Source organism: Caretta caretta, chromosome 1, assembly GCF_965140235.1.
Source record: "Caretta caretta isolate rCarCar2 chromosome 1, rCarCar1.hap1, whole genome shotgun sequence".
NCBI classification, from domain to species: Eukaryota; Metazoa; Chordata; order Testudines; family Cheloniidae; genus Caretta; species Caretta caretta.
This window is the reverse complement of record NC_134206.1, coordinates 100,047,783-100,073,048: the sequence shown is the minus strand read 5'-3', so window position 1 is coordinate 100,073,048 and position 25,266 is coordinate 100,047,783. Positions and strand designations below refer to the sequence as shown.

At 40.3% G+C, this 25,266-nt stretch overlaps 1 protein-coding gene across 17 annotated transcripts in view; it reads left to right on the top strand.

The window, feature by feature from the left end:
• The window catches only part of DOCK9 (dedicator of cytokinesis 9), a 331,662-nt gene that overhangs the window by 149,570 nt on the left and 156,826 nt on the right, over nt 1-25,266 (top strand). For all 17 annotated transcript variants that reach the window (XM_075129522.1, XM_048854041.2, XM_048854093.2 and 14 more), the window contains 7 exons: nt 56-123; nt 16,445-16,519; nt 16,608-16,748; nt 17,168-17,371; nt 17,541-17,663; nt 22,519-22,601; nt 23,095-23,217. In XM_075129522.1, the coding sequence (XP_074985623.1) occupies nt 56-123; nt 16,445-16,519; nt 16,608-16,748; nt 17,168-17,371; nt 17,541-17,663; nt 22,519-22,601; nt 23,095-23,217 (817 nt within the window). The remainder of the gene's footprint in view (nt 1-55; nt 124-16,444; nt 16,520-16,607; nt 16,749-17,167; nt 17,372-17,540; nt 17,664-22,518; nt 22,602-23,094; nt 23,218-25,266) is intronic.

The following is a 25,266-nucleotide window of genomic DNA, read 5'->3' as shown; positions in this document are numbered from 1 at the left end:
TCCTGAAGTTATTAATGGCTGTTTAATTTTAAAATTTTCTATTTTGTAATTGCAGATGATGAACAAAGCAAAATGGAAAGCTCATTAACCAGTTTAGATAGCTACTTTCCTGAAATTGCCAAGGTAGTGTATTCCTTTAAAGCTTGTATCAGTGATTGCAATGAAATAAGTGAAACCTCATTTTAGTAATTTTGGAGGCACAAGGTTGGGCTTTTGGTCCAGAAATAATTGGTCAGTTGAATGGTCAGATATTGTCAAATAATGTGAAAAATGGTCAAATATTTTAAAGCACTTATTTATTAGAATAATAAAAAAAGTGAGCTTTTATTGTCTCCAGTAGCCTAAGCTTTAGATAGATACTATTGTGTTAATTTAGATGAAGTATATGGACCCAATGAATTAAAGGTGTTAATGTGACCAGTCACTGTCCAATATTAAACACCATTAAACAAAGTTCAAGTTTGGTATACAGAGATCTCAACCTGTTTAATACCAGGGCAAACCCACTATAAAATTAATGCCAGAGGTTAGAAATTTATTGATTGAAACACACAAAAGGAAAAGAATCAAAATCACGCAAAGAGCTTTGAAACTGAAATTGATTGACTATTGGAGAAAGGTCTGGTAGGTGAAGTAATATCTTTTATTGGACCAACTTCTGTTGGTGAAGGAGACACAACTAAAATACAAGGTTACAGCTAAGATACAATACAGATTGTTTAGCATAAAGAGCTAACATGTTGTAAGAGACTGTTTAAGGTGAAACGGGCAGTTAGTACCTCTGAAATTGCAGGACAAAGGAGCGTTAGTGGATTATGGATTGTTATAATAAACCATCAATCTAGTGTCTTTGAGTCCATGATTTTTAGTGCCTACGAAGTTATGAATTTAAGCTCCCAGGCTCATCTTTTGAAGGGGTTGTGGAGATTTCCTTTGAGGATGAGGACTGAGAGGTCAGATATGGGTGATGGTTTTGTAGAAATGTTCACCCATGGGTGATATGGAGTTTGTCTTTTATCATTTTTATGTGTGAGTTCATTTGAGAGAGTCATGATTCATAGAATATCAGGGTTGGAAGGGACCTCAGAGGTCATTTAGTCCAACCCCCTGCTCAAGACAGGACCAATCCCCAACTAAATCATCCCAGCCAGGGCTTTGTCAAGCCTGACCTTACTGATTGTCTGGTTTCACCCACATTGTTGCTATTGGGGCATTTGATGCACTGGAAGAGGTACACCACATGTGAGTCATATGTAGGATGCATGGATCTTGAAAGGACTGCTGTGGGAGGTACTGATCATCATAACAGTGGAGATATGTTGGCAAGTTTTGCATTTGTTCATGGCAGGATCTGGTGCCTCTTTGAGTTGGTGGGTCCTGGACTATGGGGAGCTTGCTTCTGATGATGAGCTTGGAGAGGTTGAGAGGTTATTTGAAGGCCAGAAGAGGGGGTTCAGGAAATATTTTCTTTAGGATGTGATCCCCATCAAGTATGGATTGTAATTGTTTAATGAAACCCTGTATGGGTGTCATTGTGTGGTGGAAGATGAGAACCAGGGATGTGTGGTTGGACGTCCTCCTCCCAGGTATTGAGGCAGGTTCTCTCGGGGTATTTGTGTGGCCCCTTCCATGATGCAATCCACTTCTCTGGGGGAGTGTCCTTGTTTGGTGAAGATGATTTTAAATATATTAAGATGTATAACCTGGACCTTCTCCTCGGAGCATATTTTATATCATCTGAGTGCCTGGTTGTGGACAAGAAATTGCTTGGTAAGTTTGGGGTGGTTACTGGATCTGTGAAATTGGGTGCAGTGATCTGGGGGTTTCTTGTATATAGTTGTCTGTAGAGTTCCATTGTTGAAGCTGATCATGGTGTCCCGGAAGTTGATGCTAGCGTGGGAGTGTTCTAGAGAGAGTTTGATGGATGCATGGTGATGGTTAAAATTGTGGTGGAAATCTGTGAGGGAGTTTAGGTTATCTGTACAGAGGACAAAAGTTATATCACTGTATCTCAGGTATATAATTGGTTTTGTAGTGCATTTGTCCAGAAATTCTTCCTTGAGGTCACCCGTCAAGAGGCTGGCATATTGGGGAGCCATACTAGTACCCACTTTTGTTCCCATGGTTTGGACAAAGTGTTTTTGTGGAAGGTAAAGTTGTTACGGGTGAGGAGAAATGGATGAATTTGGCAACATGTTTGGGGTGGCTAACTGTGTTTTTCCATTGTATTGTGGATATTTGAGGTGGGCTGCAATGCTGTCATGAGGGATGTTAGTGTGTAGGGAGGTCATTGACATCCATGGTGGCAAGCATGGTATTCTGAGGGAAGTTATTAATGCTGTGGAGTTTCTGGAGGAAGTCGGGTGTGTTCTGGAGGAAACTGGTCCTTTGTGTAGTGAGTGGTTTGAGGATGATTTCTAACAGTCCCGACATTCCATCAGTTAGCGTGCCATGGTCAGATCTGATGGATCTGCCTGAGTTCCCTTGTCTATGTATATTGGGAAGCATGTAGAAGGTCATTGGGGTGGTTTCATGGGGGATGAAGTTGTAGAGTTTCTCTTGGGGTTGTTTCAGGAAGGATTTGATGATATACTTAAATTCTTGGGTGTGGGGTCGTCTTTGAGTTCTTTATAGTCGGTGGTGTTGGAGAGTTGTCAGTTGGCCTTGTTGATGTAGTCATCACGGCCAAGGACCACCATGGCACCCACTTTGTCTGCTGATGTAATCGTTATTGGGTGGTTGGATTTCAGTGACTGTATGGCAGTCCTCTCAATGTTAGAGAGATTGTGATGGATGTTATGTTTGTTAAGGATTTCAGGCAATTTTTTTTCCTGAAGCAATCAATGTAATGATCAAGTATGTGGCTTTGTTCACTGTGGCATGTGCAGTCAGATGATTCTTTTTTTCTTCTGATTGTCACTGAGGATGTGGCAGTTGTGGTATCTTTGTTATGAGAAAGTTCTTTGAGGCAGAGTTGGTGAAAGAATTCTTCTAGATCCCCACGTTAGTACTGTGTCAGGTTCTTTGTTAAGCAGTAAAAATCATGGACTCAGTAAAGACACTGGATTTATGGCTCATTATGACAATCTGTAACCACTAACCCACCTTTAACCTATGACCGAAGAGGTGTTAACTTCCCAGTTCACCTTGAATGGTCACTTGAAATATGTGTTCACCCTTTATGTTTAACAATCTGTTCCACCTTGTATTTAGCTGTGACACGCTGATTACCTTTCCCAGGCCCAAGTTGGGAATGATAATCACTTTCCTGCTTTAGACAAAACAGACACAGTAGGGAGAGAAAAGATAGGATAGTAAATATGAGGGAAATACACCTTTCGTTGGTCTTCTCAGAATATAGGATGGTTGGTCAGTCATGGACAGATGCTTTGGGCTGGCAGGTTGGCCATGACAGCTGTTTCTCTAGACCCCAGCTCATGTCCTTGGTCAGTGACATCATGTGATTAGTCAGGTCGCTCTTGTTTACTGGTCCTTTACAGGCTGAGCAGAGCAGGATAGGCAGTCTCATCTCATTGTGCTGGTGCCACGCAGTACAGTTCAAGATCAAGTGAAAAGCCAAGAGAGGGAAGACAGGAGTAAGATGAGGGGGGCAGAGGCAGGGCAGAAAGGAGCACATGTGGGACGGGAAAAGAGAGCTGGATCTCACGTGTATCGGGCTGGTTTCCTCACTTGTGTAGTAATGAAAGTCAAGCTTCCCCACTGGAGTATCAAGGTCTGGTGTCACGCCAACAGTTTTTTTTCCCATAGCCGCGGAGATAGTAAAAAAAAATTTTCTCCTCCACAGTCTTTTTTTCCTAAGGGCCCCCAAAAGGTGATAGGTGGAATAGTTCCATCCTCTCTCATTTTTTGTCCACAGTTAGGTCTAATTTCCAACACACGAATTTTGGTTCATTGATTTCTGCTCCTCTTGTTTACCAGTCATAATGTTGATACAGTCCTTGCGTGGTATCAGTTGACCCTTACTGTTTAAATTAGGTCAGGCTTTCTGTCTTCTCATATCTTTTCTTAAACTGTTTTATGTAACAGATCATTTTAACAATTCATGAATCTTTATCCACTTTTCACCAGTTAGGCCTATTTTAATTGTTAGCCTATTAGGCCTCAATCTTTACAACAATACTTATGCCTAAATACAAAAAACAACTGAGTTATTTTAACTTAGAAAGATGTAAAACATAGTGAAATGAAGTTATAAAACATGAAAGAATACTTATTACAATTTTTAACAATGTTAGGTTAGCATTTAAATGTGAATGTTATTCAAGATTGAACAAAAGACAAGAAAAAATTAATTAAATAAAACACACAAATAGCGCTGTAAAAAAAGTAATTTTTAAGTGCATTTACGCTAGTTAGGCAGCAGGCCAACACTTCAAGAAGGTTAATGTCTCTTTCCCTTTTCTTTTTAATGCGGGCGGAGGTTTAATGACTGAACCGCATTCCCTTCCGAGTTAATTTCTGTATGTTTGTTTAGTCAGTTTAGACTGTAAGCTGTCTGGGGCAGAGACCCTGTCTTTTAACTTGTTTAATGTGCTTTGTAAACTCCCAGGTATATTGATGGCATGATATGCAAATAAAGATACACATACATAAATACATATGTTTGTTCTAGAAGATTCCAGTCAGTTAAGATATTCATCTTTCCCAACAGATGGCATTACCATGTAGTAAAGTGAGCGATAAAGACATTTAATAGGTTTGCTAACAAATGGCACCATGATTCAGTCAAAAAGGTAGGCCGCCACCTGTATCAGGGCATTCTTTCTGGAATATATGACAGGATTTGACTTTAATCCAATAATAGGTGGTTAGTTGACCAGTTATTGACATTATTTGACCAGCCAATTGACTGGCCAAGCCTACAGAGGCACAGTTCCAAGTCTGTAATTGAGTTAGAAACTCACTTGAAAATTTCTTCATTTGTAAATGTTGGCATCTCTAGTATAAGCTGATTTTGAAAAATTAAAAAATATTCATTAGCTATTGCTGTTTTTCATAACTCTTTCTATCTGTCATGGAGGCTGCCTCCCTTAGCGCTTATCGTCTTGTGAAGTTCCTAATTCCACAAGTCTCTTGTCTCTGAAGAGTTAAAAACTCTGCTGGGTAGTGAAATAAGCGTGTGGGGGGATCTTCTAAAGTATATTGTGGTGATAGAAGTTAATTTGCTAATAGCCTAACCAAGCAAGTACTTTTTTATGTAAAGTTTTATGCAGTTAAGTGTATAAATAGTGCATGCTGGTGTGCTTAAATAGCTGAACTATAAAGTTGTTTTTTAAAAAAAAAATGTTTTAGACATCAGTAAAGGTAAATGATGGCTTTCTAACTCCCAGTTCCACAGAGCTGATGGAAGCAGCCAGATAGCTCGGGGCTCTCAAAACTTAGCCGCTCTCAGGGTAGTAGGCACTGTTGAGTTCCTTCATTTTCTGCTTGTGGAAGCAAAATAGCTCCTGGCTTAAGATTTATATGCAGGCACATTTATCTCTTTAACATTTTAATACGTTCAAATAAGTTCTGAAGCATGTGTATGCTAAAGCCAGTTAACCCAGTGCTGTGCATGTAGTTTATATAAGGCTGGTGGTAGTTCTCGTGCTATCTGTTGGATAGTGTAGCGGCCACTGAATGCATTATGTTCCTCCATGATGGTCTGGACAGACCCAAATTTGGTGCGTTACAGGGTAGGATGCCTGTGAGGGACAGGTGACTGACTGGGGGTGGGAGGCATGTCTTTTCATCTTGCTTTCATTGGATCAGAGTTGAAGATGATTCATACAGGGAAGTTGGTAGGCATTTGAAGCAGATGACCATACCATGTTAGAGATACCAACAATTGACATCCTTAACCTGGACATTGCTCTGATGAGCCTCAACTTTGAGCCTTCCCTATTCACGTTCCATGTTTTAATATGTAAGGCAATAGTGTTAATTAATGAAGGAATTCATTATAAATCAATAGCATTTTTGTGTGGGTATTAGGTAGTAAATTCATCAGTGTTAGCTTTATTAGTATTCACTTTAAAAAAAATTCTTACGTTACTAAAACACTCTAGTGATATTGGACTACATTTCTGAATTCAGTCAGAATAAATTAGCAGGATAGTACTCAAAACCAGTCTTGCTGCCTTCATTTGTCTGCCTCACTTTTGTAGAGTTAAGTTGAGAATCATTTTACAGAAAGTTACCTTATACATGCAAAGTCTGAGGTAAAACTATTGTAAAGCACGGCCAATAATAGGAGAAAATAAATTTATAATTGTTCTAGTAAATAAATCTAATAAATCTATAATTAGTTCAGTTGCGTTTTTTTAAGATACTGAAAATGAAATTGTATTCTCATTTGCAATCAACTTTCAAATACAGAATTTTCCTTTACGTAGTTCTATAGAATCAAAGGAAATAAGTAGTTAGTCTATGGAAGACAATTTAGAAAATGAATATAAAACTTGACATTTTGATGGTACAATAAATATTTTTTCTTTCTTTAGAATATAAAATCTTAAAGAGGAATGTTTAGCTCTCTAGATGACTTTGGGATTTTGATTTTATTCATGTTTGTTTTGCACCTGCTCACTAAACCTAATTTTAGTGCTGAAAATGCTACTTCCTATTTCCATGAACTTTTGATGGGAGTTGTTTTGACTTCTTAGTCTATATATTTGTGTTAGGTTTTTTTCTGGAATGTTGTCTTTACTGTTTTTTTGGGCAGTGATGGTTTGTTGTTCCATGCATCCAGTCTACTTTGTGTTGTTTCTCTCAAAATATTTTTTCCAGAAAATATCTCACTCATTCTGTCCTAGTTTAGTTCTTTCTTGCTACTTAAATGATACCCTGTAAAATTTGCTCTATTTTCTTTCTAGCATCTAGATTTTTCCTACTGAGAAATAAAACAGTACAAAATTCTTGTGAGTTTGTTAGGGCACTCGCTGTGTTTTGTCTGGATTACTTCTGTGCAGTCAGCTCCTCTGGGGGTCTTTGTCTTCTGTTCTCCATCTGTATCAAGTTATCTAGTGGTGTCCCTCTGCTGCCAATGTATCTGATATATTGATCTCGCTATCATCCCTCTAAAGGAAGACATCAAGGGGCATCATGTAAAACATTTGGGCTTTCTTTAGCTGCTTTTTGGATCCTAATAAGACTAGTATAGCACCAAGTCTCCTGCTTCCTGTCATTGTCTTTTTCTTTGTAATTGAAATATTGCTAAACAGGATGTGATGGACAGGAAGATTGAGTTTTGATACAAAAATAATGATAATGTACAATATTCTGAAATGCAAATATGCGTCTCTTGGAGTTGTGTGCCAAGCTGCATAAACTTTAAAATGTTAGGTTTACCATATTTTTGTAACAAAGGTTGTGTGCCTCAACACTTGCACATTAGAACACCTGGACTGTACCTATCTAGACGTTAGCATACCTCTTAGAGTTAATTCCTCCTGGTCAAGATGAATAGAATTTAAAAGCTTAAATCACTATTAAATACTAATTTAAGTACTCTTCCCATTTTACTATGGGAAAACTGAGACACAGAGGCTAAATAATTTGCTGAAAGCCACACTGGAAGGTTTATGACAGAGCAGGAAATAGCACTCGGGTCTCCCAAGTCCCAAACTAGTGCCCTAACCATTGGACTTCCTCCCAAAATATATACTTTTGTGGCTTATTCCTAATTTTTGGTGTTATATGTTATTTCTCCCAGTAGGCAAAATATGTGGAATGCCAATGATAACCACCATTCTAATTTCTGCTCAGTATGTTTCTCTTCCCCCTTTTCATTTTTTTCTCCATCTGATACTCTTTCCTTGTTCTCTGCATTTCTTTTTAAAATGTTTCTCTGATCCTTTATTTTTTCTTTTCTATAGAAAAAAACCCCAGCAATGTTATTTTATATGTGGAAGGGTTCTGCCTAACAATTTAAGTTTGTTTGTACAGCCTTTCCCTGAGTATTAAGAGCATGAAGTAGAGAAAGATAAATAGGATTGGTCGCTTTTCTTCTGATTATTTTTCTCAAGATTTTTACCACAAGAGCCTATTATAGTGGGAATAGAAAAGAGGTTCCGAGGCTACAGTCTACAGAATATTTGGTGCTGGTCTGCAGATAGGTGGCTGTTCTCATGGAACTGTCTGTTCACTGCATTCCAACTGAGAAAAACAGAACAAAGAGGGATAAAATGGGGAGCCAAAGTAGACACTGTCACCTTTTTTTTTTGGTTTGTTTCCTTTCGTCTCCAGAAAGGAATTAAGAAGGTTTTGTCAAGGTTTGTAATGAACACTTTCTGGCCAAATTTCAATACTGTTAACTCCATCTTCATTGGCCTCAGGGTGGATAAAATTGATGATTTTTTAAATTAAATTTAAATTAAATGCAAATTTATTAAAAAAAACTATTTAAAACTAAATTTGAAATTAAGAGTTTAAGGTCTATTAATCTTTTAAATATAAAAATATTAAACAGTATATGTTTGCCAATGTTTAAAGAAAGTCAAACTGTTAAACCAGCTTTTGACAGCAGTAGCCTCTTCTGCAGATGCAAAGAGACTGTTTTCTTTATTTCAGGGTATTCAAGTAGTTCACTTCAATGACTAGTTCATTCAAAGTTAATAAACCAATTTGGAGTTGAAATAGTAGGTAAGCTTGCTTTCCTTTTACAATCTATCAATACAAGCTAGGTGTGAAAGGTTGAGATCTACCAGATCTAGAATTCTGAAGGACATGGTGACCACAAACAACCAGTTTCTTTAATTAACTACAGATAATGCTTCCTCTGTTTAATAAATCAGTTAGTTTATCAAAACATGTTTTGCATTGAAAACTTTCCTATAAACTTTTTTCTCATGTAGCCAGCACAATTAAGGTAGCTTTTATTTAATTAAAAAAATAGAAATGCTGTGTTTGTGCATTTTTAATTGAATTAGCATTTCCATCCAAATAAAGCTTGGCAGAAATCACAAGTAAAAAATTAATAATAATATAGTAAATAAGAAATGCATCATTCATCATTTTCTAAAATAATAAAATTAATAATATGAGTAAATGTAAATGTATATAGTTGCTCAAATAAATGGGTAAAGATATACTGTATCCCCCTGGTTCGTGGGAAATAAAAGCAACAAATGTAAGGCTATATTTTAGCTGTAAACCAGCTTGTTTTAATCATTACCAATCATTGATAGCCAAGAAAATAACTAAAGTACAAATGCAAAGCATGATTAAAATTGATTATTTAAATCAAGGTTTCTGCTTGCTTATTTAAATCATGATTAAAGTCTGTGATTTAAATTGGTTTGATTTAAATCAATCCACCCTTCTTGGCCTATTTGGCTGCTTTTGACACAGTTGACCATACTTCTCCACTTGAAATTTTCATGCCTGGGGTTTGTTCTGGTTTCCCTCCTACCTCTTGGATCACTCCTTCAGAATCTGATTTTTTGGGTCATTGAAGGACATAAATCCACACTGTGTAGCAGTCAAGCATAGGAGTTTATTACGTACAGTACTGATGGAGTGTCACCTTGCTTATTAGACTCAGAGACACTGTCAATCAATTGATTACAATGGAATATATATGGATTTTCCATGGGTGGGGAAAGTGAGGGGGTAGGCAGTCCCACACCCCCGGATAGGTTTAGTTGCAAGGCATGATACCACAGTAGCCAATGGTCAAAAGGTTACATAATGTCTCCGCCCATGGTCTCAGTGTTAACAAATTAACATTTAGCATTTAATTAGTACTTTAATAAATATATTAGTATAGAATACATGTTGAATTCAATTTGGGGTCCATAGGAATGAAGTAGCTCCTTTGATTTTCCAACAGATACATATCTAGGGGTAAAAGCAAAGAAACAGTGAAAGTATATGGCAATAAAGATTGTCTTTCAAGTTGCTTATTTGTGTTTTAAGGCAGGCATTGGTTCCTGGGAAAGGGAGGTGGGAAGAGGCCATATCTTATACTGACATGTTCCAACCTTTCATAAACTCAAGGTTGGATGTGTGGGAAGAACATCTCCCTATGGAAGAAACTAACACAACAGAAACAGGGCTTCTTTGTTCTATTTGCAACTTTGAATAAGATACAATTATTGCCCCCAACATCTGGCGTTTTGCTGACCAGACATATCTTAACAAAAACAAGGTTATCTTTGGTTATTCTGCTTTCTCTTAGCTAATCACTATTTGCTAGGCCTCTGACCTCATGACCAAACTCTGGACTTTGGGCCTGTACACAAATCCATATACCAGGTTATTACATCAGCAATGGATTTTAACCCTTCAGTCATCATTTCCTCTTCCTCTTTTGGTGTGGATTCCTTGGGTTCCATCCTCAGCTCCTTTTCCTCTTCTCCCTCTAAACCCTTTTTTTGTGTGGGTAATCTGATTTGCAAACATGGTTTTGACCACCATCTTTATGATGGACTCTCAAATCTACTTGTCTATTCTGGACCTGTCTCCCTTCATCAAATATAACATTGTGGACTGTCTTTGATATCTCCGTTGTATGCCAAACTATCTACTGAAACTTAATCTCAGAACTGAGTTCTTGATCTTTCCCTCAGAGCTCTTCCTTAGTTCTCCTTTGCCTATCAGTAGGGAAAGCATCAGAATCCTCCATTTCATGTAAACCTATAACAGCGCTGTTATTTGTATTGTAGTGCCTCGGAGCCTCAGTCATGGACCAGGACCCCATTGTGCTAGGCTCTGTACAAACACATAATGAAAAAACAGTCCTTACCCCAAAGAACTTACAATCTAAGTATAAGGCAAGAGACAACAAATGGATACATACAAACAGGAGAATACAAGAAAACAGTGAGACAATATTTGTCAGCATGATACGCTGTGGTCTCAGAACACCAGCATTTTAGCTGTTACCAAGTTTTTTTGTAGGCATCCTGACAAAGAAAAGTTCTTCTCATGTCCATTCCATGTTTGGTGTGTGTGCTCACCACATGCACTGGTGCCAGAAGTTTTTCCTGCATTGGTATCCATAGGGCCAGCCATAGCGCCCTCTAGAGTGGCACACATATGTGTCAGTATAAGAATCTCACCTGTCTGCATCTGATAGCATGAATGCTACATGGCTAAGCCTCGAGGAACCAGCTTTCTCCAGACAAGTCCAACAGGTTATTTTGGAAAGCAGAACACCTTGCACTAGAGCTACTTACCTGGCTAAGTGGAAGGACTTCACTTGCTGGATGTCTGAATCTCTCAACGCAGTCATCTTTGCAATCCATCCTGGAATACCTGCTTCTTCTGACAATCAGATTCCTCAAGGGACTGGAAAGACTCTTTCCACAGATCCGGGACCCAGCCCCCCAATGGGATCTCAATCTAGTCCTGTCTAGGCTCAGCAGCCCTCCTTTTGAGCCCTTGGTATCCTGCTCACTTCTACTCCTATCGTGGAAGGTCACCTTCCTTGTGGCAATCACCTTGGCAAGACAGGTCTCAGAGATCAGGGCTATACCCTCAGAATTCCCTTACATGGTTTTCTACAAGGACAAGGTCCAGCTGCGCCACTGGCCTTCAGACCAAAGGTGGTGTTGCACTTCCACGTCAACCAGGATATCTTCCTGACAGTGTTCTTTCCAGAACAGCAAAACTCAAACAAGGAGAGGTGCCTGCATACTCTCAATGTCAGACGGGCCTTAGCCTTCTACCTTGAGCGAACCAAGCCCCTGCGTCGATCGTCTAGGCTTTTAATGGTGGTGGCTGACAGGATGAAAGTGATCCCGGTGTCATCCCAGAGAATTTCTTCCTGGATCACTGCCAGCCTCCGTGGCTGCTACGAACAGGTGAAGGTTTCATCTCCGCCGATAGTAACAACTAATGCCACAAGAGCGCAGGCATTCTCGGCGGCAAGAAGGAAGTTGGGGGAGGGGGTGGCACATCAGCAGTGGTGCTCCTTATACCGGTGCATACATGCGCCATTCCAGAGGCCGCAATGGCCAGCCCTACGGATACATTGGGGGAAAAACTTCCAGCACCGGTATATGTGGCAAGCACACACACCTAGAATGGAATGAACATGAGCAACATGTTACGAGAGGTAGGCAACCATTTTTTTAAAGGAATGTTATGTTATGAAGGAGGATAATGGGTTACTTTTGGAGATGTTTATGGGGAGCTTTTTTCAGGTGTCGGGGGCAGCACAGAAGAATGCATGAAGGTGCTTGTTTGAAAATGCAACAAATGGGTGTTGGAGGCAGGAATTGATCTTTCAATATAGTGTAAGAAATGATACGTAGGTAGGGGTTAGGTCATGACGGGCCTTGAAAATGTTGGAAACAATAGAGAGGAGGGAGCCATGGCTTCATTTTTGACTCCTTGATCCCATATCCAGGTTGTATCTAAGTTGTACCTTTTGTTCTTGTGCAATGATTCAATGATTTGACTTTTCCTCTCTGCTTTCTCTGCCAAAAGTTTTGTCCAAGCCATGATCATATCAAGCCTTAACTACTGCAGTATCTTTCTTTGGCCTCAGTGGCTTCGGTTTTGACTCCTTAAGCCCATTCAAAATGTTTGTTCTACAGACATTTCTCTGACTAGATCACCCTCGTCTTTAGTTCTCTGCATTGGCTCCTGCTCTTCCAGTGCATTGGACACATCAGTTTTATTATAACTTTTAAAACCCTTCACAGTTTAGCTCTGTGCTTCCTATCCTCCCTGTCTTAATGAAAGGTTGGCACCTGCCTTTACTTTGCTAGTTATCTGAGCCTTGATTGTCTGCTTCTCTCTTAAGTACCTTCTCACTTTCTCCTGTGGCACCTGTAATACAGAGAGAAAAAAGCTCATAGTTACAAGCCACAAAGATATCAACTTATCGTCCATGTCCTTCCTCAGATCTCACCTCTTCTGTAATGCGTACAGGAAATTCATCTGACAAGGGCTAGGCAGGTATTGAGTTATGATTACAGCTACTGATTGGCTAAGAATTGTGCACATTGAATTTTTGTTACCCTATCTCTCCCATTCCCCGTTGAGACACTCTTGATTCTCACCATCTGTTAACATAGAATATCAGGGTTGGAAGGGACCTCAGGAGGTCATCTGGTCCAACCCCCTGCTCAAAGTAGGACCAGTCCCCAACTAAATCATCCCAGACAGGGCTTTGTCAAGCCTGAGCTTAAAAACCTCAAAGGAAAGAGATTCCACCACTTTAATAGGTAACGCATTCCAGTGTTTCACCACCCTCCTAGGGAAAAAGTTTTTCCTAATATCCAACCTAAACCCTCCCCACTGCAGCTTGAGACCATTATTCCTTGTTCTGTCATCTGGTACCACTGAGAACAGTCTAGATCCATCCTCTTTGGAACCCCTTTTCAGGTAGTTGAAAGCAGCTATCAAATCATTCGCTCCAGCCCCCTAATCATTTGTGTTGCCCTCCGCTGGACACTTTCCAATTTTTCCACATCCTTCTTATAGTGTGGGGCCCAAAACAGGACACAGTAGTCCAGATGAGGCCTCAGCAATGCCAAATAGAGGGGAACGATCACGTCCCTCGATCTGCTGGCAATGCCCCTACTTATACAGCCCAAAATGCCTTAGCCTTCTTGGCAACAAGGGCACACTGTTGACTCATATCCAGCTTCTCGTCCACTGTAACCCCAAGGCCCTTTTCAGCAGAATTGCTGCCTAGCTATTTGGTCCCTAGTCTGTAGCGGTGCATGGGATTCTTCTGTCCTAAGTGCAGGACTCTGCACTTGTCCTTGTTGAACCTCATCAGATTTCTTTTGGCCCAATCCTCTAATTTGTCTAGGTCTCTCTGTATCCTCTCCCTACCCTCCAGCGTATCTACCACTCCTCCCAGTTTAGTGTCATCTGCAAACTTGCTGAGGGTGCAGTCCATGCTATCCTCCAGATCATTAATGAAGATATTGAACAAAAGCGGCCCCAGGACTGACCCTTGGGGCACTCCGCTTGATACTGGCTGCCAACAAACATGGAGCCATTGATCGCTACCCATTGAGCCTGACGATCTAGCCAGCTTTCTGTCCACCTTATAGTCCATTCATTCAGCCCCTACTTCTTTAACTTGCTGGCAAGAATACTGTGGGAGACCGTGTCAAAAGCTTTGATAAAGTCAAGGAATAACACGTCCATTGCTTTCCCCTCATCCACAGAGCCAGTTATCTCGTCATAGAAGGCAGTTAGATTAGTCAGGCATGACTTGCCCTTGGTGAATCCAGGCTGACTGTTTCTGAACACTTTCCTCTCCTCTAAGTGCTTCAGAATTGATTCTTTGAGGACCTGCTCCATGATTTTTTCCAGAGATTGGGGTGAGGCTGACTGGCCTGTAATTCCCCACATCATCCTCCTTCCCTTTTTTAAAGATGGGCACTACATTAGCCTGTTTCCAGTCGTCCGGGACCTCCCCCGATAGCCATGAGTTTTCAAAGATAATGGCCAATGGCTCTGCAATCGCATCCGCCAACTCCTTTAGCACTCTCGGATACAGCGCATCCGGGCCCATGGACTTGTGCACGTCCAGCTTTTCTAAATAGTCCCGAACCACTTCTTTCTCCACAGAGGGCTGGTCACCTCCTCCCCATACTGTTCTGCCCAGGGCGGTAGTCTGGGAGCTGACCTTGTTCGTGAAGACAGAGGCAAAAAAAGCATTGAGTACACTAGCTTTTTCCACATCCTCTGTCACTAGGTTATGATTAAGGCTAAGATTTTGTCATGGTTATTTTTTAGTAAAAGTCATGGACAGGTCACAAGCAATAACCGAAAATGCATGGGAGACCGTGACCTGCCCCTGACTTTTATTAAAACATAACTGTGAGAAAATGGGGAGGGAGGAGGGTCCAGGGTACCCTCTGCTGCGGGCTCCAGGGTCCCCCCCACCCACAATGGCTGAGAGCGAGGAGTCCTCCCTGCAGCTGGCAGCAGCTTGGAGCTGTGGCGGCTGGGAGCTGTAAGGTCCCTGTGCCATCCACGGTGGCAGTTGGGAGCAGTGGGTTCCTCTCAACATCTGAGGCTGTGGGCTGTGTGTGTGTGTGGGGGGGGAGGTCTGCCTTCCACAGCGATGGCTGGGACTGCGAGGGGAGGGGAGAGGGGTCCGCCTCCCACAGTAGCAGCTGCGAGCTATGCGGTCTCCTTGGTGTGGGGCGTCAGCTTGGGGCTGATGGGGAGAGGGTTCCCGCCACCTGAGGCAATTGGGAGTTGTAGGGGGACCCCACCAGCTGACAGCTCTTGCCCCGCCATCCTGGGGCTGAAGCGAAAATGTCAGAGGTCTCTGGAAGTCACAGATTCGTGACTTAGTGATGACATCTCTCTCTTTTTAAGATTATAAGCTCTTTGGGGTAGGGAGTGTCATTTTTCCGTATTTGTATAGTGCTTAGTAATGGGGCCCCAGTCTCATGGAGGCTACCACAATATAAAATTGTATGCATAATTAATTTAAGCAATAGTTACAGTTGTCAGAGGGATATAATGGGATTGCAGGTGGGAGTGGAGGTAGTCTGTGTAGTCATGAATAGGAGGTTGAGATGTGGTGCCCAAAACAATCTCTCTTAAAATGTAGTCTGTACTAAAAAAAAAAAAAAAAAATTCGACCTCGGTTAAGATTACATGTCCCTTTTCAGATGGCTACAATTGTAAAGTACTAGCTGTACTGCAAAGGTAATTTGGCTGCTATTTGCAGCCACTTGCCCACTACCTGAGGTGCCTGTTTGCCAACTGACTTTAAAAAATGGTAGAATATCTATTTAAATGAACTGTCTTACAAGGAAGGTAAACTAAATGTATCACAGTTCGTCCCACGCTATTTTATTCTGACTTGTTCTAGTTTTGGGACTGATGAGTAGGAACCTGTAAATCCCATACAAGTGTTGAGACACTGAAAGGAGTGATGTCAGTACTCAGCTATACACAGTCATCTATAGGTGTTCTTGTTTTTCCTGCCACCCACAGGAAAACCACTTCTTTGGCAGTTGGAGGTTTACGAATTTGCTGTGATTGTGATTCCTAACATAGCTAACCTGTGGCTTCCTGAGTGATCTAGTGGCCTCAGTATAGTTCTGAACTTTAACCTACATACAAAGATAATTTGTTGTTTGTGTAAAGCACCTTTGCTAAAGTGATTTAAGAATGAAAAGTACTATATGAGAGCTACATAGCACCAATAATATTTGTCAAAACTTATACAAGGCATCAAATTTACGAAGCGTCTTCCTTTGTGACATATGTACTGTGCTGTATTAGGAGGGCTGGAGGATCATAAGTGACCACAAGTTCACACTTTAACATATCTGCTTTAAACATTCTACAGTAAACTTTAAAGCTCAGTTTAATGGGGAAAACACCACATGGATTAAAACTAAATGGGTTACAACAAAAATTGTAGAATATTAATAAAGTTTAATTACTTTCATTTGATCATAATGTTTAAATAATAAATATAAAACTGTGACTTTCTTATTTTTCGCAGAGTACCAGAGATGCAGAAATGAAATTCAAAAGTGAAAGCAGAGTTAAACTTTTTGTCTTGGATCCAGATGCACAGGTTTGACATTTTAAAATAAAATAATAAATGTGTTTATGTTGTACCTTGTAAAACGAGAAACAGTTTTCATTTTTGTTTCCTTTTAAAGAAACTTGACTTTTCGGGTATTGAACCAGAAGTGAAGCCATTTGAAGAGAAATTTGGGAAAAAGATTCTAGTGAAGTGTAATGACTTATCTTTCAATCTGCAAAGCTGTGTTGCTGAAAATGAAGAAGGACCAACAACAAATGTAAATTCTTTATGTAAATACTTTGCCTTTATGTATCAGATATATAGTAGTTAACCTCTTAATATTGGCATTAGTTGGCAATGCACTTCAGACCAATAAATCTGATACCGTTAGGAAGAAGTAACTTTTTTTTTTCGCTGCTGCTGCTCATTAATCCATTAAAATGAAGGAAAGCATGAATTCTTTGTAAAACTTTTGTAGCTGCTTCTTTCATGCTGTTAATGAAAGTGTTTTATTTCTTCACTGTATTTTACATAATGGATATAATAGTCAAAGAATGCTAGCTCTTCTTTGTAACTAATGTACAGCAGTACAGTAGACCTATTTCCTTTGCATTTGCATGTCAATACACATCTGTATTTGCAGATAATCTTTTGGGGATGCTGGTGATAACCTTTTTCACACTTTTTAATGTCTAGGTAGAACCTTTTTTTGTCACATTGTCATTGTTTGATATTAAAAACAATCGGAAGATTTCAGCAGATTTCCATGTCGATTTGAACCATGTCTCGGTGAGGCACATGATATCTAATGCGACACAGCAACTGATGAATGCCAGTGGTGATTACTTACACAGGGCTCAAGATATTATCCATGAGTCTATCTTGCAATATCCTAAACAGGTAAGGAGAAACAATATAAAGTTCTGATTCAGAACAAGAGGAATGGGTTATCTGACAGATTTCAAATAGCTTTTCCACTGGATGTAGATTTAAAAAAAGGAAACTGTAAATATATAATGTGTGTGTGTGTGTGTGTGTATATATATATATATATATATTTTTTTTTTAGGTAATATTCTCCGTTACGTGTCCACATCCTGATATATTTCTTGTGGCAAGAATAGAAAAAGTACTACAGGGAAGTGTTACACATTGTGCTGAGCCATATATGAAAAGTTCAGATTCTTCTAAGGTACCGTATCTCTTAAAAATGATGTTGATAAAATGCTTAGACAAAATTACTCTGTATTTGTGGTGTTATAACTAAAAAACTCAAAGTTAGTTTCCACTCTTTGGATGCCCAAACGTTTTAGATGAATTTTGTATGGCACAGTTTCTTATTTAGCTGTCTGATGGCTTTAATTAAAGTGTCATAGATAAAATTTTTCATATTGCTTTTAAAATGTGGAGATTAGCTTGTATACTGTAAAAATTTGGTTGTATACAGTGCTTTTTGTAGTCTTTTTTCCATGGTCTTTAAAGTGATTTTACACAATAATAGTCCTACAACTTCAAAAATAAAAGTTTGATTTTTTTGAGCATTTGGAATATGTAGGATGGGACAGACTTTCGGAAGTATAGGCAAAACTCCAGGGTTTCACAAGCCTAAATGTGTTTTTACATACACATGAACAAATCTGTTCCCTTATGTTTAACTTTTTGTGTACCTAGTCAAATTCTTTGCTGCAGTGTGACTTATTTACATTTTTTGGTTATTCCATTTTAGAATCACTATACTGGCTTAAATCCTCTATATATTTAAATGTTAAACATGTTTTGTCCAATTAGATTCCATCTTGCAGACAATAGTATGCATTCACACGTTTGTCTTCTGAAATGCACCATTTAAGAAGCTATTTTTGCTATTTGTCTTTTCAGTTGCTATTGCTTGTCAGAAATTCAATCATAAAACAAGAGTTTCAACTGAAATACTGAAAAAATAAATGTCTGGTACTTTGTCACAGGCCCGAAGGCTGTAAGACACAAACATAATCTGTTACAGCTCCAGTCAGCTACTGTTGAATTATTTTTCCTATTTTCCACAGTGCAAAATATAAGATGGAAGCTGCAGAGTATAGTGTTCAACAGACAAATAATGAACCCTGTTACCAGTTAATATAAAGGTTCTTGCATTCACCTTAATGAGCGTTATATGTTTCAGTCCATCTTAGCATATATAAAACTAAATTATCTGTGTTTTGTAAGCAGCATTTAATCTTTGTCATTAGTAACAGGCAGCTTTACAATCTAAGAAGCCGTTGATTCACAGATTCCAAGTCCAGAAAAGGGACCATTGCAGTTATCTAGTCTGACCTTCAGTATAACACAGACCATACATCTTCCCCAAAATAAAAAAAAAAAAAATCAATCTTCAAAATAATTTCTAAAGCATATTCTGACTAATAGTTAAAGAAGGACTTAAAAAAAAATCAGACTTATTTTTGGTGGCCTTTATTTATAAGGCCCTCTTCCATAAAGTAGACTTAATTTGGCCTGCAGTATTCTTTCTCTTGATTTGGTACCCAGCACTAGAGCAAGAATCATGTTGTCCTTTATTATAGATGGAATTGGTAGCAACACTTGATAGGGTTGCCTACTATGTGTTTTTATATTATAACCCCGTTTTCAATTGCTTATGTAACACTATCCAAGTTTAACTGTTTGGGCTGAAATTTTTCTATTCTTGCTCTCTGCCTCAGGTTAAATTTTTTTAGCAGAGTGAAACAAAATCAATTATTCCATCTCCCACGGACCTTCCTACACATCAGCTTCATTGACCATGCTTCCACGCCCCACAGAGTTAATGCTCCTGACAGGGAAAACAGAACCTGGACACTCTTTGGTCTAGGAGAAGGTGTGTTGGGCTGGAGCAAAATCATTAGTTCTTGTCTCAGTTCTTCCCAACTAGTGTTAAGGGTTATAAAGTGCATAGAATTATTATTGATGAAGGCCTCATGGTTGCCAGTCTCCTAAGATACAATTGTAATTGCCCGTACTTTACGGATGGGGTAACTGAGAAGTTGCATAAGGTCACAGTGGCAGAGCTGGGAAAAGAGCTGTCTCTAATATGAGGTATGCAAGGCTCATCCAAGGCACACTGCCTGTCACAATGAATGTTGCCAATCTATTTGCTTGACTGATCTGTGTTTAACCACTAGAACTCAGAATGCCTCAGTCAACATTCCTTTGCTGTCTAGCAAATAGCTTTATAATCCACTGGCAGAGTGTATGTTGTAACCCTCTCTAGTTGCTGATTCACAGAAGATAGCAGCCTACTACTTCTACCAGCCACTACTTTAGTTCAAGTAGTAGTGCTACACATCTAAAGATACTGGGTTCCAGCCTTGCTGATGATCCATGTGAGGGCCATGTGGTAGGATTTGTTGTCTTCATTAAACAAACAAACAATCTAGGAAATTGCACTCTCAAAACTCAGTTAAAAGAAAGCTATGGTTCCAAGTCAAACACTCAGGAATTAGGAAATTCCATAATTAAAGTTAACTGTGCAACTTTAATTTTACCTTGCTCCTTGTGTGTGTTCATAATAATATAAGCTTGAATTATGTGGTCTCATGCTATTTATTTTACAGGATCCCTGCCTCATTTATTCGCCCACTCCATCTCTAAAAACAATCTAATCATCCCAGACATCTTCATATATTTCTTCCTCCAACTCCTGGCTGTCACAGAGACCTGGTTCTTGTTGTCTGATGCTGCCTCTCTAGCAAGCCTCCCTTATGAAGGCCTCTCCTTCTCTCTCACTCCCTGCCTTGGATCCAGACTGCTGTGGGAATGTTGGGCTTTTCCTCTCCTGTTCCTGCTGCTTCCCACCCTCCATCTCCCCTTTCTGCTGTTTCTCCTCTTTTGAAAAGCCCTACATCTGACTCTTGTGTCCTCTTTGATGTCATCTACCATCCATTCAACTCCTTCCCATCAGCCTTCCTTTCTGATTTCAGCTCCTGGCTCACTTTCTCTCCACTCATCAGAATTACCCACATCCCTCTTCAGTAACTTTTCAGCTTCCATGAAGATGACCCATCTGACTCCTTAGCTGCACGTTTGTTTGTAGTGACTTCGCTAGTGCTTTATATGTAGCCTTTTGTGTAGAAAAACAAACAAACAAAAAAACACCTAAGCAAATATCTAAGTTGATAAACCCTGTGGAAGACTTTTGCGTACCCCCAGTTGAGAACCATTGTGCCCCAGGACCTTAGTAGGTTCTAAGATAGCCTTGTTTATTGGCAGAGCTATTCTAGATGGAGCCTGAGATATTAGAATGCCCACCAGTTTGAGATTTTTTCTGAAGCTCCCCCTGTTGCTGGAACTCTTCCCTTCTGCAGGTAAGGACTTTGGCAGAAGCGGAAGGCTCTGGCACCTCCCCCTGCCACATGGAAAGACTCCAGCAGTGGGGAAAGTCAGAGGAGATTCAGAGGAGAAAGGCTCTGGCAGCTCTCCACTGCTGGCACCCTTCCCTACTGTGGGGAAAAGGCACAGGTGGTAGGGAGGCAGCAGGGAAAGGCTCCAGCAGCTTTCCACTGCTGGAGCCTTCCTCTGTTGTGGGGAAAGGCTTGGCAGCTTCCTGCCTCTGGAGTCCTACCCTCCTTCCAAACCCTCATTAAAATTCTCCTTTGCCTTGAGGCTTTCAAAAAACTTGTCTGCTGGTGTGGTGAGAACACTGCCTGTCATGCTGCCCAATATTTTCTTATTGTTTCCTTGTACTTCCCCATTGATCTGTCTCTTTCCATATGTTGCATCTTGTCTTATACGCTCTCTGGGGCAGGGTCTGTCTTTGTTTTTATAATGTTTAGCACAGTGTGGTTCTGGTCCATGCCTGAGATTCCTAGGGACTACTATAATATAAATTATAATATTTTTCAACACATAGAATGGAAAATAAATATAGGAGCGAGGGTTTCTAAAAGAAACTGGACTGGGATGCAGTAGAGTTAGGTTCTGTTCCTGGTTCTGACACAGCCTTCGTATGTAATCATGGGTGAGACTTCTATTTGTGGGGGGGAAAGGCCAAATTAAATTGCACAGGCAGTGTTAATTCTGCTGTCATCATCTAACTTTTGAGAGCTTGACTTTGCAAATCTAACATTCTGTCAACTTTTTATGTGTAGGGACATACACCACATGAAACCAATGCATATCCATCTAGTCAATATGTCCACATTTAGTATGTTAGGCTCAAGGCGTTATAGAATTTGGTGGGATCTTAAGACCCATTTCTGCTTTGCATAAAATGCTATTTCATTCTGTTTCACTTGTCATTTTCTTGCAGTCTAGTGATGATTATAAACATTTGGACACTTACAAATTAACAAACAATAACAAAAAAACTCCTTTCTCTGTATGGCAGATGCTGCAGAGATGTCAACAGTATAGCTCTAAAAGAAAAAAGGTATTGAAATCACAAAATAAGTTGCCTTGCTACAGAATCAGACAAAACATACTGCTGAGTATTTTGACAGTGAGAGAGCAGAAGAAATATTTGTTCTCTGTAAGTAAGAGGTGGAAGGAGAGAGGCATAGCCCGAAGACCTCTTCTCCAGTCTGAAGTGAACTACAGGCCCACTTGTACTCTGCCTTCCTCATCTAGACCTTTGACTTCATCTCTGTAGCGTATCCATTAGAAGGTACTATTAAAGGTACTACAGAGATGCAGTCAGTACAAGGGATGGAGAGTGAAGGCAAAGATCAAGTGGGCCTGAAGTGGTACTGTTTTTTTACAGAATGAAACGTGCCTTCAAAGAGGCAGTAGATTAGGTGATCCTTTTCACCTGTGGAATCACAGAGAATGGCAAGTCCTGCTAATACAGTACCTTGAGGATCTATTAAAGAATTTGTTTTAATTTTTTTTTTGTTACCACTTCTCATGAATTTACTAATACTGATAAAAGTTAAAATCTTTTAAGAATTGTTTTCTACTTGGTCTGAGCATAGACTGTATTTATTTATTTATTTATTATGAACCTTCAACTCCTCATCTTATGGAGTACATTGCATTTTAGGAACTTTAAACTTCATATATGTTATCATTTGCAGGTTGCACAGAAAGTGTTGAAGAATGCTAAGCAGGCATGTCAGAGACTGGGACAATATAGAATGCCATTTGCCTGGGCAGCTAGGTAAGGGATGCAATTCTCGTCATTCCATTACATTTTTCTAGCTGATTGTTTAACATGGTTTCCTACAAAATAGCAGTGTAAGTCTCATTTGTCAAAATTCAACTTCCTATTTGTGGGATCCGTTTTTTCTTGCTTATTTTAGAATGGCCCTTTCTAAGCTCTAGTCATTTTATCCCAGTCATAGATTTTTGGCAAACAAGACTTAGGTTTCTGTTTTATGGTGGGATGGGTATTGTAGATGATTGTAACTCCTAACCATACAAATAATTTAATTTTACCAACTTTTTTCACTCCAAGATTTTTTTTCTTGCTTTTGTAAAGAGTAAATTGTCCTTGTTCTGCTTATTAAAATATTAGCTGTGAATATGGTAAAACTCACCTGGGTACAATTTTAAGAATATTAAATCCTTCACGTAGAATGTGACACAGTGTAAATAGTTGCTTTACTTTATCCTCTTGCTACCAAAATTTAAAGAGAGAATTTGACTTTCAGAACATTGTTTAAAGATGCATCGGGAACCCTGGACAAAAATGCAAGATTTTCTGCTCTCTACAGACAAGACAGTAATAAACTCTCAAATGAAGACATGCTTAAGTTGCTAGCAGATTTCAGGAAGTGAGTATATAACTTCTTAATATTACAAAAGTTTAATATATTTCATTATTAACATAAACTAAAGAACTATTCCTTTCTTATGATACATTTAAATTAGAGTTGTCAAGCGATTAAAAAAATTAATCGCAATTAATCATGCGGTTAAATAATAATAGAATACCATTTATTTAAATATTTTTGGATGTTTTCTACATTTTCAAATATGTTGATTTCCGTTACAACACAGAATACAAAGTGTACAGTGCTCAGCTTATATTTATTTTTTGATTACAAGTATTTGCACTGTAAAAAAACAAAAAGTGTTTTTCAATTCACCTAATACAAGTACTGTAGTGCAGTCTCTTTACCATGAAAATTGAATTTACAAATGTAGAATTATGTAGAAGTCCACTCAGTCCTACTTCTTGTTCAGCCAATCACTCAGACAAACAACTTTGTTTACACTTGCAGGAGATAATGCTGCCTGCTTCTTGTTTACAATGTAACCTGAAAGTGAGAACAGGCGTTCTCGTGGCAATGTTGTAGTTGGCGTCGCAAGATATTTACTTGCCAGATGTGCTAAAGATTCATATGTCCCTTCATGCTTCAGCCATCATTTGAGGGGATATGCATCCAAGCTGCTGATGGGTTCAGCCCCTCACCTATAAAGGGTGAATCACCACTGGCCAGTGAGACTGGCGCGGCTGTGGCTTGGAAGCAGGGGTAGTGGTCCTCTCAGTGACCGTACTGGAACCTGTTGGGTGTACCTGTTATACTCCCACCATTCCTCCCAGGCCACATCCGACAAACTGCCCTGAGCATCAGAGTTGGAGCACAGTGCCGAATACAACGCGGGAGCAGCGCAGAGGGCCCCAACACCCAAGGAGCTGTCCCCAGACAAGCAAGGGGAAGCCGACCTTCCCCCTGTGGTGCAGTAGTCTTCATCGTCCCCAGTGGTGGGCACCTCGCAAACAAGCAGCTGCCTCAATGACTTCCAGGAGCACCAGGCCCTGCTAAAAAGGGTGGCTGCTGACATGGACTTGGAGGTCAAGGAGCAAGCGGAGGAGTCCGATGACCTCTTTAACGTTGTACCCTCCTCCACCCCAGCCCAGGTCGCATTGCCCGTCCACCCAGGGATCCTAAAAATTGATGATGTCCTTTGTGGCAGACCCCTCTTCCATTCTGCCTGCCTCAAGAAGGCAGAAAAGAAATACTATGTTCCAGCAAAGGGATTTGAATACCTGCATACCCATCTGCCAGTGGGGTCCCTGGTTATGTCTGTCATCTACGAAAGGGACAGGAAGAGACAGGTGAGTGGCACACCAAAAAATAAATACGCCAAGAGGCTGCACTTATTTGGCAGGAAAATTTATTCGACAGCCAGCCTGCAGAAAATTCAGGTTTCTAACCATCAGGCCCTGCTAGGCAGGTACAACTTCAACCTGTGGGACTCCATCAGCAAGTTCAAGGAGGGCCTCCCACTGGACCGAGCCCAGGAGTTTGACACTTTATTGGAAGAGGGCAAAGCAGTGGCGAGAGGTGCCCTCCAGATGGCCTGGGACACTGTGGACTCTGTGGCCAGGGTAGTCGCCTCTGTGGTGGTGGTCATGAGGTGCAGCTCCTGATTACAGTCCTGTGGGCTGTCCCAGAAGATGCAAACTACCCTTCAAGACCTCCCATTTGAGGGAGCAGGGCTCTTCTCAGAGCTGACTGATGTGCGGTTCCATGGCGTTAAAGACTACCATGCCACCCTCCGGTCCTTGGGCCTACCCACCCCTCAGCAGGCTAGAAAGCCATTCCATCCTCCGCCTCCATTGAGGTCCTGGGGTGTCCCCCGATCCAGCTGCTACAGGAAGAAGGACAGAGACAAAGGGTTTAAGCGGCAACACCCTTCATATTCCCATTCCTCTGCCCAGCTTGGTTCTTCCAGAGGCCAAGGAAGCCAGAAACAGGCATTTTGCTGATGTGCCTGAGGATGGCGCCCCAGTCACTTCCCAGGATCCACCCCACCTGCTCTTTTCTCAATCACCTGCACTCCTTCCAGTCAGCCTGGTCACGGCTGACATCGGA